The sequence below is a fragment of the Electrona antarctica genome, assembly GCF_951216825.1.
Source record: "Electrona antarctica genome assembly, chromosome: 7".
Taxonomy (NCBI): Eukaryota; Metazoa; Chordata; class Actinopteri; order Myctophiformes; family Myctophidae; genus Electrona; species Electrona antarctica.
The window spans coordinates 21976666-21993539 of record NC_136812.1 but is presented as its reverse complement, the minus strand read 5'-3'; the positions used below and the strand labels follow the sequence as shown (position 1 = coordinate 21993539).

Here is a 16874-nt window from a genome sequence, read left to right as displayed (position 1 = left end):
TCGCTCTCATTGGCCAGCAGCGCGGGTGAGCCATCTAGCTTTCTTATATATATCTATGTCTTACCTGGTGTGTTGAGGAGACGGGACTTCCTGCAGTGGTAGGACAGTTCCTGTTCACAGTGCTCCGATTGGCTGATGATGGCTGCAAGCTGCTCCTCCTCAGACGAGTAGTCAAAGTGGACTTCATGCTGATTTCTCCCGGGGAACGCTCGTACTCTCGTCAGCTCTGTGTTGTTATGCTGGATCACCATCCATGTCTTTTCATCTGAGGGGTAACGTCAGACAGAGAGAGAGAGAGAGAGAGATTACTGAATGTAAGTGAGAACATGAGAAAAAATGATATTCAGTATTCACAATTATGCAAATGTTAATGATGCTAAATGATGTGGGGAAATGCTCCACACGTCCCAAACTCTTCTCCCTTCTGGCTCCAAAACTATGGAATGCACTTCCCATTGCAATCAGAACTACAGACTCACTCCCAATCTTCCGCCGTAGTCTGAAAACCCACCTCTTCAGACTCCATCTTAGCCCGTAGCACTTGCCGTAGCACTTGCCGTAGCACTTGCCGTAGCCTTACAGGCGTATGCAAAGGCTCAGCGTTAGCTCCGTTTGGAATCTCAATATCTACGCTGCTACGCTTTAGCTCCGAGATGAGGTTCCGTGTCAGGATATCCCTGCACAGGATGAAATGGGCTCTAGCTGGGTCGAGCCCATCCACGAACAGTATCAAACAGTACTCTTTTCAAAAAGTAAAGGTATCAGAACCGAGATACAGTTGATAAACTTAAGGCCGGCACGTAACATTTTAAGTCTGGGGTAAAACAAGCGCTTACAAAGCAGTTGTTTGTCAGCCAGTACCATGTTTTCCCAATGCAATCTTACGGAAGCAGTACTGCGCATGCGAACGGTGGTTGACTGGACTACATTTTTATTTTAAGCCTGATTTAAGAAGTTGTTTGACGCCGGACTAAAAATGTTAACTGCCGGCCTAAAATGTATCAACTGTATCTCGGTTCTGATACATTTACTTTTGGAAACGTTTACGTTTACGTTTGATACTGTTTCGCCACTGTTTGTGGACGGGCTCGACCCAGTTAGAGCCCGTTTCGACCTGTGCAGGGATATCCTGACACGGAACCTCAGAGTCATCTCGGAGCTAAAGCGTAGCAGCATAGATATAGAGGTTCCAAACGGAGCTAGCTCAACGTATGTAACTTAAATAGCATTTCATGTAGACATAGCCCTCTATAGTATATACGCAGTTTCAATATATAGATATTCCACAGTTAGGTTCTTAACTTACGTATGATTCATGATGACTATTATTATGTATATGATGTATTACCATGTTTTTGTTCTTGCTTACTGTAAATCGTTCTGGATTAAGAGTGTCTGCTAAATTATAAATTGTGGGAAACAAGGGGGAGGCATGTCAGTTCAGTTCTAACAAATTATCTCAGACTTCTCCTGACAACGAGTCTTTCTTGATGCGGTCAAATGAGAAATCTGTTTTTGGAACAGATTTAATAATAGTCTGGCCCCCAATCAAAGTCACTGAGTTACTGAATGTGACTGTGTGAACATGTAATTGCTACAGGGTGGAGGTGTGTGTGTGCGCACACACACGCACGCACGCACGCACGCACGCACGCACGCACGCACGCACGCACGCACGCACGCACGCACGCACGCACGCACGCACGCACGCACGCACGCACGCACGCACACACACACACACACACACACACACACACACACACACACACACACACACACACACACACACACACACACACACACGCACACGCACACGCACACGCACACGCACACGCGCACGCGCACACACACAACTTACTTGTCATATTGCAGTAGATACGCTGGGGTTTGATTGGTCCACTGCCATCCACATCGATGTAGTAATGCCCCGACGTGTTGCCTTTATGTTTATAGGCCTCACATGATGGCTCATACACAGCTGAGGAGACAAGTTAATCAAGCTCAGGGAAATCAACAGTAACATCATCGCAGCACCATTGAATGACTAAGTATAAAATATAGTTGAAGTGGTAACTCAAAATGGTTAACTCGGAATGTATAAATATAACTAAATGGAACAATTTTCCTGTGTTTTACTAAGTCAGTGGTAATGATCCTCGGTGGATTATCAGGCTGCAAAAAATCGATCCATTTCAAGTTTAAGAGAAATTCCTACACTATTGTACATTCCTATTGTACAGTACATTCCAAGACATTCCCTTGTTATGGTGTGTGTGGGGGGAACCTCTCTTGTGTTTTATGGATTTGACAAGCACTAAGTTGCCATTAAAGATCTGAGTAATGATTTCACCACAGGACTGTGTGGCTTGATTCAATACAAGCACATAGAGTTCTTTAATTGCACTCACCCATGCTAGCCCGTAGCACTTGCCCTAGCCTGACAACCTTACAGGCGTATGCAAAGGCTCAACTTATCTAACTCAGATAGCATTTTGATGTAGACATAGCACTATATAGTATATATGCATAGTTTCATTATATAGATATTCCACAGTTAGGTTCTTAGCTTACGTATGTTTCATGATGACAATTCTTTGTATAGTGTATTACTATTTTTTTTATTTATTCTTGCTTACTGTAAATCGCTCTGGATTAATTTATGCCTAAATTGCAAGACATGGCCAAAGCATTTCCGGGGGTCCCCAGCCAAAAACGTTGAGAACCCCTGCTGTAAAAAAAACCCTCAAGCTGACCATCAAGCTGGGACACCCGCAAGGACCACTGAGGGTCCCTCACCCCACATTGGGAACCAGTCCCCGCATCTTGCCGCATGTCTTCCTCCCTCTCCCTAGCTCTCTCTCTCTCAGCTCAAGTTGTGAAACAGGATATATATAATATTTTTCTTTTAGTTAAAATGCTCAAAGCTACAGTATATTAGCAACATTCAGTTTAGACACATGGACCTTTACTCAGTAAATATAAATAATCTTTGAACTGAGCCAGCTGAGCCAATATACAGACAACCAGGTCTTAATCTTGGCTCCGGTTGCTTACACTTACAGGAGTGGCAGGTGGCTCCTCTGTAGCCACTGTTGGAACAGTTACAGTGGAAAGTGCTCCATGATTGAATACATCTGCTTCCATGCTCACAATGACTGGGCGAGCACCTGAGAGAGAGAGAGAGAGAGAGAGAGAGAGAGAGAGAGAGAGAGAGAGAGAGAGAGGGGGGAGACAGAGACAGATAGTTTATTTGTTGTTAAAACAAACTTTCTAGTGTGAAGTGTGAAGTGTGCATGTGTGAAGAGGATTCTTCAGGAACGCCTTTGGCAATGTATGAATAAAACAGCTGTAAGTGAACATAACAAGACTTCCATTCTCCTCTTTACACATTGAGAGAAGGTGTGTTCTGAAATGTGCACAGAAAGCATTGTTTGAAATGTTAACTTTCAGTGAACCTTGTAGAACATAATATTCAACACAGCACTAAACTAATTTCAAACAGAGTTTTTTTACACGGTAATACAATGGAATACATGCAAGGATCCTCCTTCTAACATAGACCAGAGAACATAGAATATTTCTTTATCCGCTACAGTCCAAACTTGTTTTGTCCAAATTGTCTCAATATCGCAAGGACAGACAGGTAATAGCAGTAGTGTCCAAACCTGGGTGCCGTCTGCTTTAAATAACTACGTGACCTACGTGGCCGGTTAATACTGAGGTTAGGGTTAGCAACCTACGTGGCCGGTTAAGACTGAGGCGTGGCCGGTTAAGACTGAGGTTAGGGTTAGCGACCTACGTGGCCGGAACTTAAGAGGTTAGGGTTAGGGATAGTGTTAGTTTCGGAGACTTCAAATACTAGTAGATTACCGTAGGGAAACCTCCCCATCAGGTGCGGTGATATCGTAGAGGCAGTAGCCTCGGGGCCCGCGGGGGGGAGGGCCCGGCCGGCCGCTCCGATGCGTGGTAGTAAACTGTATTCTCTCTCTCTCTCTCTAACACACGCTGTTTAATACCGCGACTAAGACTACATTTCCTGTCAATAATAAGCGCAGTGTAAAATGTTGTTCATTGGGAGGTAAAGGGAGACGCTTTATTGTGAAGGGCCCTTCATGGCGCAGGCAGGAAATAGAGTGTTTAAACTGGGCTGCTTACTGGCTGGCTGCACGTTAGAGTAGGCTACAGACGGATTTACTCTGGCCGGTCTGTCCGGTGTGGCTGTTAGCCCTGCTCTGCAATCGCCTGCTAAAGTTGAGTTTTGATTCTTTGAACAGTCACAACAAGACATAAAATTACCATGGGCACTTTCAAAAGAGGGCAAGATAGATGGAGTAAACACCCTCCAGTATTTGATTAGCTCCGTTAGGAATGGTTATGGACATTTCGACATGTAGCGTGATTTTCGATTGTGTATATTCATTGTGTATATTCATTGTGTATATTCATTGCCTCAGGTATGCTGCAACTGAGGGGGGGGTAGTAAAGGAGCGGTAAGTAAGGGAGCGGGAGTAAGGGAGTAAGGGAACTGAGGGGGGGGTAGTAAGGGAGCGGTAAGTAAGGGAGCGGGAGTAAGGGAACTGAGGGGGGGTAGTAAGGGAGCGGTAAGTAAGGGAGCGGGAGTAAGGGAGTAAGGGAACTGAGGGGGGGTAGTAAGGGAGCGGTAAGTAAGGGAGCGGGAGTAAGGGAGTAAGGGAACTGAGGGGGGGTAGTAAGGGAGCGGTAAGTAAGGGAGCGGGGGTAGTAAGGGAGCGTATATTCATTGCCTCAGGTATGCTGCAACTGAGGGGGGGGGGGGGGGTAGTAAGGGAGGCCTGGGCTGTCAATCTCGCCTCAGGGCCCGTGGAACATTCTAACCGCCACTGCTCCCCATCCACTGCAGATGTGCTGCATGGTTATATTAGAAATAATTGATTAAAATAATGTTTTATTTGTTAAAATGAGTCCTAGGATGTACTGAAGATCTGCATGCTATTTATCTGTTGATGGATAGCTTCTATTGTGAAATGCATAATGTGAGACTGTGAAAGGGAGAGTCAGCAGTCCAAAAAACAGCTGAGCTCAGTTGAGATCAACATATGCATCCCTCATATTGCTGCTTTCACTGAGAGATGGAGTGGCTCTCAGAAGGATCAGAGGAATATTGGCTGCATCTCTGTAGATGGACTTTGACTTTGACCATTGCTTGAACTATATTGTCTGCTTGAGATAGCAATCTCATCTGCTGTTGTCATCATTTTACTGTAAATCACTGTGGATAAACAGTTTCAGTTTCACATTTAAATGTTTGATTTCTAAGGAAAAGAACAAGGCCAGCATGTAGATCTGGATAAAATGAAATTTAGAGGCATAGGTGTATGGAATTTAAAAAAAAAGTTGGAATGAAAATAAATAGAGAGGGAGAGGGAGGGAGAGAGAGAGAGAGGGAGAGAGAGAGAGAGAAAGAGAGAGAGAGAGAGAGAGAGAGAGAGAGAGAGAGAGAGAGACAGAGAGAGAGAGAGAGAGACATATAGAATGATACAAACAGTGTTATGATGTTGTAGCCTGTATCAGAGTGCTTGTTCCACTATAAATCTCTAGGGTGCCTGGCTTACAGTACAAGGCAGGAGAGTTGCAAGCTTAACTCTTAACTAACACAGTCCACTGTAAATCTCTCATGAGGGCCAAGCTTAACTAACAGGTTGCTGACTCGCGGTGTGGATCATAGCGCTTATATCCAATCTCTCCAGGTTTTATTGCTGCCTCTGGCTAAACTGACAGCATATGCCATTGCTTGTGGGCTACACCATTACTGGGAAAGCTACACTATATACTGCAAAGTCCTCTGAAACCTTTACATTCAGCACGAGAGAAAGAGAAAGAGAAAGAAAGAGAGAGAGAGAGAGAGAGAGAGAGAGAGAGAGAGAGAGAGAGAGAGAGAGAGAGAGAGAGAGAGAGAGAGAGAGAGAAAGAGAGAGAGAGAGAGAGAGGTAAAAGGTGAAAGATAAATACAAGGAGACAAAGAAAGACAATAGAGGTGGCAACAGAATGGGGGTAAAGGTATGTATTTTTATCCTTCCTTTATGTCTGCACCCGCTCCTAGACACGCACATGTGAGCACGCACACAAAAGGACAGAAAATAACAATGGCACCATGAAGGACAACCCGTGCGTGCGTGCGTGCGTGCGTGCGTGCGTGCGTGCGTGCCTGTCTGAAAGGTGACACAAGGCAGGTCCTTTCCTACTAATAACACAGAGCCAAGCTGCATTAGTCTCACTTCAAAACACACACTATTCACAGACACACTGTAAAATCCTCCATGGGAATATAACTCTGACAGTGGGTTAGGGTTTTTTTTCTTTCTTTTTTTACATTGTCAGAGTTAAATGATTTTACCATACAGAAGGCAGACAGAAAGTAATGCACGCACGCACGCACGCACGCACACACACAAAATGTCCAAAATGTGCAACAAAATATGGGCTACGTCAGGTCCGCACATATGTCACACACACACAATACTTTCTGAATACCTGTTGTCAGCCATGATATCAGAGAAGTGATTTCAGCACCTGGACAGCAACTAACCCATGCCATCAGCCTGAGAAAGGATTTCAGAACCTTGGACAGCAACCATTCATTCTGACCAGACACAATAAATCCTGTGTTGATATATCTCAGAGACTTTACAAATATCAACCCCTGGGACCTTCTCAGGATTGGGGTGTTATTGTGATCATGTTTTATTTCTCCACCCCTCAACACCCCTCAACACCCCCCCCCCACCCCCACACACATACACACAAAGAAAAAGCCAATTGGCTTTATGTCTTCATGCGTGTTGGAGGCTGAAAGCGATCCACTCTCAAGTGGATACAAGCTGGTAGTACTTGCAAGCTAAAGCTCAGAATGCTGGTGGCAACTGAGCAGCCGATATTCACTGGAAAGCCCTTGACTCACATTAGCTCTTCTGTCCACAAGGCAGCCACCGGTGGGATTCATGATCTCAAGTGTGCCTCTTATTAGCAGGCTTTTCACAGCACAGTACAACACACATCTTCAGGGAGGGCTCTCGCATCTTTTCCATTCCGTGTGGCAAGGCAGAGATGTATACTGTAGCCTCATCACAGAGGAGAGAGATACGATCTGTTTTACACAAGGAACCTGTGATCTATACATAATACTGAAACTACACCGCACACAACTGGCCATTTGGTTACATTTATAAACTGTTAGTTACAAATGGATAAAATAATCAAAATTATTTAATTTGTAAGTCCTATCACATGTGCAAATATTTATATTGAGTGTGCAATTTAAGGAAAAAGGGCAGAGGAATACAGATGGGGGAGTAGGCTATTATTTATAAAAAATAAAGACAGCGTTGAAATAGAAACCTAATAGAGTTTAGGACTGAAAAACTGCCAAATAAACTGCTTTATCAGCTTTGATCCAGCCTGGTTCCCAGAGAAAACGTTCTTTGGGAAAGCGCTGGACTTTTTTTTTTTAAATCACAAAAAACGTTGACATGCAATGTACCGAACCATAAACGTAAATGTTGACATGCAACCTGTCAGTGGTTTGCAGAAATGTCCAACAGTAACATTTCTCAACTGGCAATATAGTTGCTATGATCACTGTTTTCATAGGTAGCACATTTCACTATCTCTTCCAGTTTTAACAAGCAGGACACTATATTACTTAGACCGGTGACTCGTAATTTGGCTTCTGTGTGTGAGTGTGTCCGTGTGCGTGCGTGGATGTGCGTGTATGTTCCTTCCTGTCCTGCCACTCTCTCACCTGGATCCTGCACACCTGCCTGCAATCAGCTTCTCACCTCCCTCAGCCAGCATGTCATCCATCACCTCTGCAGCACATAAACCACAGCTCTTCGCCCACTCATCATCAGATCGTTGTTTCGGCTCCACTGCTAGTGACACGCTTCAGACCTCCTGAGTTTACTGATTAGTAAAGCTTGTACTAATGGTCTTTCCTTTGCTCGTCTGCCTGCCTGCCTGCCTGCCTGCCTGCCTGCCTGCTCGCTTGCCTGCCAGTGCCTGTCATTCGCCATCGCTCCTCAACTCCCATTCATCCTCTGCAAAGAAAACTTCTTAAACCTCACCTTATCTCCTGCTGGTGTTCTGCGTTCGGGTTTCCTATGAATTCCGTAACAAGCATTTGTTGAAATATTAAATAACATACTGTATAATAATCTGAGCAGCTGTGGACAAGCAAACAACTGTACATAGATACACATAAGGTACATATGTTAACAATATTTAAGATCACAAAGACAACTCACATTAAAGGTATATTCAGTGATTTGACTTAATTCAAATATCACTTGTTGTCTCCACCAGGCCGAAGGCATGGTGAGAGAGTATGTTTTGCACTCCGTCCGTGTGTGTGTCCGTCCGTGTGTGTGTCCGTCCGTGTGTCCTTCCGTCCGTCCGTTACCAGCTAATCTCCGGCACCGTTAACCCGGTCGATGCCAAACTTTGCACACACACTCCCTAGATGCCAACGATGAACCTCTGCCCCGCATTTTCCAGAACGGCCTGTTATAGCGCCACCATGAGGCAGCTTTTCACATCTGTTACCTAAAACTGCACCGATCTGCGTGAAACGTTGCATGCACACTCCCTAGAGGCCAAGGACAAACCTTTGACCTGCATTTTCCGCATCTGCCTTTTATAGCGCCACCAGGAGGCCGACTTTTGTAAAACACATTTTTGGATATTACTCCTCCAGATTCTGTCCAAAAATCTCACAAATCGTTACACAGTATCTCTATGGTCATGTGCTCAAGTCGGATCTGTCCGATATTTCATATTCCACCCTAATTGGCTATAATTGCCTTTCACAGTTTGCAAGATTGCCCCGTTTTGAACAAAAGCCTCAAATCATGAACACAGCATGCAATTTACGTGAAATCTTTCACACATTTTCTTACTAGGCTGAGGAATATATCCCACCCTTTTCACATTGGCCTGTTATAGCGCCACCAACAGGTTGATTTTTGCAAAACAGGTTGATTGGAACAAAATGCCTCAAATCATCCAATTGCCATACAAGGCAAACATGTTTATATTACTACTAAACATTTTGCCAAACATCTCACACAGTCCTATCCTCCTGGTGGAGACCTGTGCCCAGAAGGGCACTTTTTCTAGTTTTTTCTTTTTTTCTGGATAGTCCTCCCTACTATAGAGTGTGCTGACCATATAAGGAGTTCCTCCCTGTCCCCAGTGAGCCCCTGGGGTACAAAAACCCTAGTTTCAGTTTTGGTGGCGGGTGGCAAAGCCTTCATCCAATCAGGATGAGAGGGGCCTTCCTCCAATCATGATCGAGTGGGGGCGGGCCTTGGTGCATATGCTGTTGGCCTGTTGCACTTCCCCCCACTGTAGAGCGTGCATGTGCACATTTTGTTACCACTGGGTGGTTTTCCAAATCAGCCAAATCACTGAATGCTCCTTTAATCAGGCTACCAAGACTGCCTTCTTTCATCTTAGAAACATTGCACAAATTAGAGCATATCTGTCGTTATACAATGCAAAAACATTGATTAGAGTTCCCAACAGTCCCGTAAAATACGGGATCGTACCGTATTTGGTGACTAAAACCTGTCCCATAATGAACTGATACAGTACGCACTTAGTCCCGTATTTTGGGGTCGTCAAAGAATGACAGCACTTTAGGTGATTCTCAGTCACTCGCTCACATACGGACACACACACAAGCAATAAGAAGGGGCAGCTATCTGAGCTGTGGGAACAGACGCGGTAGGCTCAGCTCATTGGTCACTACTATTCATAGGCATGCAGCAGAGCCAATCACTATGCAGTATCGTATCTTAGCAACCATTTCAACTCCGTGCTTCTCCCAGATGAGTAAGCCTGGCTGGGACCGAGACTAGTGCTTCTCCGGTCCACAACAAACACAAATGGATGCTGCCGACAATCGTATCTACGGCATCTACCTCAGTCAGAAAGTTCTAGTAGTGAGATAGAACTTGTAGAAAAGGTCAACCTTCTTCCTCCTCCGCCAAAGAAAAGCTGAGACAGGTCCTTGTTCATCAAGCAACTCTAGAGGCTAACATGGTATGTCAAATAAGCATGTTGATTTTGTTGCTTAGTAGTAGCGTAGTAGTATGTAAATATGAATTTAAACCAGAAGAGTGGGTACTAGGAGTGGGCACTTTGACCTGACTGACCTGAGAAGCCTGTGTGCTTTGTAAAATGGTCTGAAATAAGGTCAAGTTTATGATTTGAACATTTGACTTAAGGCTTTAATTTTGTATGCTGTTAAACCATAAACCATCATATGGCATGAACTATAAGTTGGAAGGGATAGAGCAAAGTTTTAGGTCAGTGCAGACTGCAGATTCATTCAAGTCATGTATACTTTCCAAATCATACCTAACATTTTTATTTTGTTTTTTGTCAATTTCATACTGCTAAATGTTCAATGTAATTAAGTACCCCAACACTGATACAGTACACCGTGATATTTTTAAACCAATAAGATCAACTAAATCATATTATAATGAAAGTAGATGTAATGACTATTATTTATTCATAATAAAAAATAATGCATACTATATAGCACTTTTACACTCTCAAACAGTTCATATACATGTCAATACAGGTCAGGTAATATTTGATATTATATATAATATTATATTACAATTAAAATATTACAACTAGAAATATTGTTCCTGAAGAAACAATGTGGGGTCGCTGCAAGATTGTACTACAAATGCAGTCAAGGTCCCAAATTTAGACCTGAAATTGGGGGGGTTTGACCAGAAAATGACAACTCCTGGCCGCGTGGCCTCATGCCAACTGACTACAACTTGTCCAAAATGCAGCACTCTTGCTTTTAGTTGAGTTTTTAAAACCTCTGTGTTCTTATTAATGTACTCACTGTTTTGCCTGATTTGCTTCCATTGTATGTTCTTTGCTATTGTTTTATTGTCTTAATGTTACTCTGTGTTTTAATAAAATTTTACGTTTTAGTTTTTCTCTTCTCTGTAAAGCACTTTGCCCTGCATTTTATGTCATGAAAGGTGCTATATAAATAAAGTTTATCATTACTATTATTATTATTATTATTATTACTAGTAAGACACCCTGAGGGCGAGAAGATCACGCTGAAACAACAGGTCTGGGGGCAGTGTCTTGCGTGTACAGGGTTTGATGAGGTCTGGCCATATATGGAGCGTATCTTGAGTGTACAAGGTTTGATGAGGTCAGATCGACATATGGATTGTCAGAACAGGACAGCTTCATATATGGAGATCTAAGGGTGGCAGCGGGGGCAGTGTCTTGAGTGTACAGGGTTAGATGAGGTCAGATGAGGTCAGATCAACAAATGGAATGAATTCTATATTGGCCGTATATGGAGCATGTCACGAAGTGACATGCTCAGGTGTGGGTTAACTTGTGACTGACCTGTCAATGATGCCACACATGTCAATCTGCAGATGGCTGTAATTTCCCAGTAGTCTTTGCTGCACCAGGATAAGATCCACAGGTTTTCCATTCAGAGTCAGGAACCGCATGCAGCCCTGGAAGACGTTAAAAGGGTTCCTACACTCTGGACTGCTGTTCTCAGCAGGACACCCTAAATAAGAAAAATGTATGACAGTGAACCAATAAAACGGCATAGAGGATAACACAACTGTCTGCAGCTGGACAACAGTTAGTGAGAAACGGCGTATACTGTAATTATGCTGTTAGTTCTGTTAAACCTTCTATCCATACCAATGTGATCTCAGGGTGAAATCACTGTAAAGTTCATACGATACTGTAATGGCATAAATAATGGCCATGTTCCACTATTGAGCTATTGTACGTATGTCGTGCTAAATCAAATTATGATATATAAATATGATTTTGTGGTGAAAATTATCCTTTAAGATAATCAAACAACTCCATAATGATACATAGTTAGCCTACATACACATTTTGAGGTAGGCATTTCAACTTCAATTTGATAAAAGTTCATGAGATACTACTATTGGATACCTGTTACTGCAGTGGTGGTCGATATGATTGGCTACTGTTGTCATGAAATCGATATTTCATAACTACAATTACGCAGATTTTGTTTTTGTTATATGCAGAAGCATACAGTTGTAGGTTCCAGTGTAACCCATTGGAATTTAAAACAGGGGTCAACAGCGCTTGGGTTTATTCATACCGTGTCACGTCAATAAGAGCTGCTTCATAAATGTACCATGTCAGTGCTTTCCACATTGATGGTATCACATTACCCTCGCCCTGCTCTGGGCTGCAGCACAGAAAATTACATTCTTATGCTGATTGCGTGTTACATATTTAACAGATTGAAGGTGTGACAGAGGCTCAGCCAGCCAGTGTTTTTGCCTAGAATATATTACTCAACCTGACGCATGTATTTTGGGTATGTCATTAAGACACGGCCTCGACATGGTCGAGGCAGATGGCCACCCACCTAGAGCCTGGTGGTTCTGCCCGAAGTTTAAGTTTTTGGAAAACCGCAAAACTGAGGGTATTTATTAATAAACAGAAAACAAAATTTCAGGTAATATAGAGCTATACAATATAGAGCTTTTTAACACTTATTTTAACCAAAGAAAATCACTTACCCTACATTTAAATATAGTATAAGATCATACAATTAAATATAATGTTTTATGGCCATGATTCACCAGGAGCCTCTGTGGCTTAAAATAATTGATTATTGTTGATAATTGTTTATATAATATTATTTTTATTTATATAAATATTTTGGGAAATCTCTATGGGCAAAATTAATGGGCTTTGGATCGGTGGAACCACAAATTGGCCCCCACTGCTTTGCCCTATAGGGCTTCAAGAGCAGCTGTTATAAATTAGTTCCATTATTCATTCAGGCATGCTGAAAGGTCATCTGTGGTGTTGCCATGTGGTTACCTTTTAAGAGAATGCATTTGTGTCCACATGTGATGTGGGCGAGTACATGTTACATGCATATCGACACTGTATGTAGAAGATTTATTACGTTTTAATTTCAAGACTTGATTAGGCCACAGATCCCCCACTATGGACCCCACTCTAAAAAGTGTTAATTGAACTCTTGAGAGTGTAAAAATTACAACAATATGGAGCCGTAATGGTCCTTTGTTTTCATTTGTACACTCTCTGCATTACAGACCAATAAGCGTCCATTTGGTTTCTAACTATCAATCATTTAGATGGGTGCCCCTGCAGGTCTCTGGACCCCAAGTTAAGAAGCAGTGTCTTATTTAAAGTAATCAAACAAGATAGCAATGTTATTGACAATATAGAATAGCTCTGTTGATAACTGAGCATCTCCATGGCTTTTATGTAATCAGAAATGGGCACATCAGCACTTATTCACGGCAATTGAAATTAATGAAATATTCCTGTGGGGTTTATTTTTATGGCTCAATATGAGTTTCTCCAACACAGCATGAACTATATTACAGTAATTACTCATGGTTTATAATTTTACAAAATGGGTAGTACTTAATCCATTGAGACCTGGAACGCATCCATGTCACGTTAGCGTTAGCGTTTTAAACATTATGTTATAATTTAGCTATTGAAAAATAGCAGATCTACAAGCTCATAGCGCGCCACCGAGTGGCGCGCTATGAACTTGTAGGTCTGCTATTTTTGACAAATCGTTAAAATGTGCCTCAAATCTTGCCGAAAATTGTCATGATTTAGAAAACTTTTTTTTTTAAATTTCGACGTCAGGCCTGAATGGGTTAAAGGACCACTTCACCACTTTTCAACATCTCTTCATATAATTGGTCCTCACTAATGTTCATGATAAAACACCACCATTTTTTCCTACTCAGTCTGTGTCTCATAGGAAGGCTTTGGGCAGTTCGGACACCCGTCCACCAGTGACATCATCATTAGGCAGATTTTTTTTAAAACAAGATTTGTTTTAAAATATATTTAGATTTGTATTATCGTGAGAACGATGGCTTCAACTTTTGCATTGCAACTTTTCAGGAAAAGAAAGCCTGCCGTTTCTATTAGCTTGGATTCACCATCGATGATGTCACTGGTGGACGGGTTTCTGAACTGCCCACAGCCCTCCTATGAGACACAGACTGAGTAGGAAAGAATTGTGGTATTTTATCATGAACATTAGTTAGGACCAATTATAGGAAGAGAAGTTGAAAAGTGGTCCTTTAAAGTCAGTCTTCATGCAGTTTTGCATGTACTGTAGTGCAGCCCAGTCAGGCTCATTCTGAGATCTACTGTAGATAGTGACTTGACTATTGGATTTGATAAGCAAAGTGCATGTGGGCATGTTATCATGCTCATATAAGGCGCATGTCTCCAGTCACATCTAGTAATAATGTCATGCTCATATAAGGCGCATGTCTCCATTCACATCTAGTAATAATTTAATTTTACTATTTGAAGTAACATTAGATCATCACTTTCATGCTACAGTAAAGCCCAAGTGAAAACTATTGCCCCCAAAGATAAATTAGTTATAAGTTAACATTATGCAGTGTAAGTTTAGTGTTTAATTGAGAGTTAAATGAACACTGAGGCATTTTACTGTGTAATTTTAATTGGATAACTGGACTCCCTCAAAAAAACGATGACCCACCTCCAACTCGTTCAAAGTACTGTATAGGCCTACTGCAGCTACGGTTCTTACAAGAACCAGAAAATGTGACCAGCCCTGTTCTTGCCTCACTGCACTGGCTACCCGTGGCGTTCAGAATGGATTTTGAAATTTTAAATCATTGAACGGCTTGCACCTGCTTACATCTCTGACCTTCTGACCTGTAAGAGGTCCCTGCAATCTTAGATCTGCTGACAAGCTATTACTCTCGGCCCCCTGGGACTAGGTTTGTAACAGAGGGGCAGAAGGGCATTTTGCCGGAAGGGCTCCACACTTGGAGCCCTAATAATCTTTGTTGTCTACTTTTAAAACATCTTTTAAAAAAACGACTTTTTATAAAACTTTAACGAGAGGAATGGACATTTGACAGCTAGACTTTGATGTGGGCCCCCCACTCTCTCTCTAGGTCGTTCTTGTTATTTATTTCACTTGTTTGCTGCTTATTTCTGTGAGTGCAAACTGAAGAACTGAAGCACTTTCTAAACCTAATTTTGAAAAGTGTTATACAAATACAGTTTTATTATTATTTGTTTCTTACCGCCAAAGAACAAGGAACTTCCTGTGTTAAAAGCAATAGGTAGGCTGGTGTGAGATGTAGGTCCTTCTGTTCTATCCACAGCGGCAGTCAGATGACCTCGTCTCCAGCTCAGCTCTACAGAATGCCACTGTCCGTCATTCAGCCCCTTACCTGACACACACACACACACACACACACACACACACACACACACACACACACACACACACACACACACACACACACACACACACACACACACACACACACACACACACACACACACACACACACCTTATATTATGACCAGACAAGACTGAACCTTCTGTGTCCATGGTCATCACACTGACATTAGCTCCCAAAAGCTCTCCCCGTCAGTCTTGTGATCCTGTTCACGGTTTGATTCATCTTAAGACTGACCTGTGCTGAGCTCCACAAGGGCCCTGTCGCTGTCAGCCTTGTGGATCTGAACACGGAGGCTGGCCTCGTCCAGGTACAGCCAGACCGCGGCCTTCAACTGCGGGAGGTCATAAGTCAGCAGCAGCCCGGCATTGTTCCACGTACGGAACTGGAGCTCCACTGTCATGACCGCCGGCGCTGCTAACGCCGGGGCTCCCGGCAGCTGTAGGAAGCTGTGGGAGCCCGTGAATGTCACAGCCACCGAAATTGGCTCAACACAAGAAAAGGTCACGTTGCCCTGAGGGAGTGAAACACAGAAGAGGAAGGTAAAAGAGGTGGGGACGCTAGAGGAGGGACAGGAAAACTGATTATGAAAGAGATAACAAAACATGAATATTAATTAGTCGCAGTTGTGACCCGATGTCACTAGGGGTCTCATCAGCAAGTCTGATGGGACGGGATACGGATAATTGTAACACCCATATTTAGATCAGCATGAGCGAAGCAACATCAATGTCCTACAACATAGCTTAGGGGTCAGTGCCTGTGTTAGGTAAGAGAGTATATGAGAGAGAGAGAGAGAGAGAGAGAGAGAGAGAGAGAGAGAGAGAGAGAGAGAGAGACACAGACAGACAGACAGGAGGGGAGGGGAGGGGAGGGGAGGGGAGGGGAGGGGAGGGGAGGGGACAGCCTTGACTGTTGGTAGGGACATTAAAACTTGCTGAGTCAACAGCAGTGATACATCATCATCCATATTCCCAATCCGGGACCCCATACGATACATATCTGCTGAAAAAGCACCAGTTACACAATCTGCTGTTGAAAGGACTAACTATAGCTACTGCAATATAATTATGGTCTAGGTTCAGTCTACATCAACAAGGGCCAGCTGTTACAGTATACCTTATGTGTTGAGGTCAAGACTTCCATTGGGTATAAGATGACAAAATTGGCGCCAGCCCTTGCAACCGCTCTCCCCGTTTCATATCTCCTATTGTAATAGTTTGCTAGCAAGTGCAAAATCAGATCAGGCAGAAAATAGAATAATAATAAGTGTCAAATTACAATACTTCCATTGCCCCTGTAATATTTCTGAGAGCGGTCATTGTGAGAATCAAAAAAGGATCCAACATGCACCTGTGATTGAGCTGTCCAAACCATCATGAGCTAAAAGACTGTATTGCATAATTCATCAACGTTTGAGAAAAATAAAGAAATCGTGTCAACTTTTAATTCACCTTCTTCCACTCCTGTCTTTCAAGCAACTTGAAAGAGACTTTCTTAATGAGCCGCCTTGAATCTGCATGACAGATATCGGTAGATTACCAACTGGAGAAT

General features: G+C 42.9%; 1 protein-coding gene across 1 annotated transcript in view; it reads right to left on the bottom strand.

Annotated features, from left to right (window-relative positions):
* Positions 1-16874, bottom strand: part of LOC306926640 (contactin-associated protein-like 4) — a 146293-nt gene that overhangs the window by 38769 nt on the left and 90650 nt on the right. Inside the window, exons 8-13 of the mRNA XM_079506011.1 lie at positions 15558-15834; positions 15159-15308; positions 11431-11602; positions 3061-3167; positions 1859-1978; positions 65-265 (exon numbers count right to left, since the gene is read on the bottom strand). Coding sequence (XP_079362137.1) covers positions 65-265; positions 1859-1978; positions 3061-3167; positions 11431-11602; positions 15159-15308; positions 15558-15834 — 1027 coding nt within the window. The remainder of the gene's footprint in view (positions 1-64; positions 266-1858; positions 1979-3060; positions 3168-11430; positions 11603-15158; positions 15309-15557; positions 15835-16874) is intronic.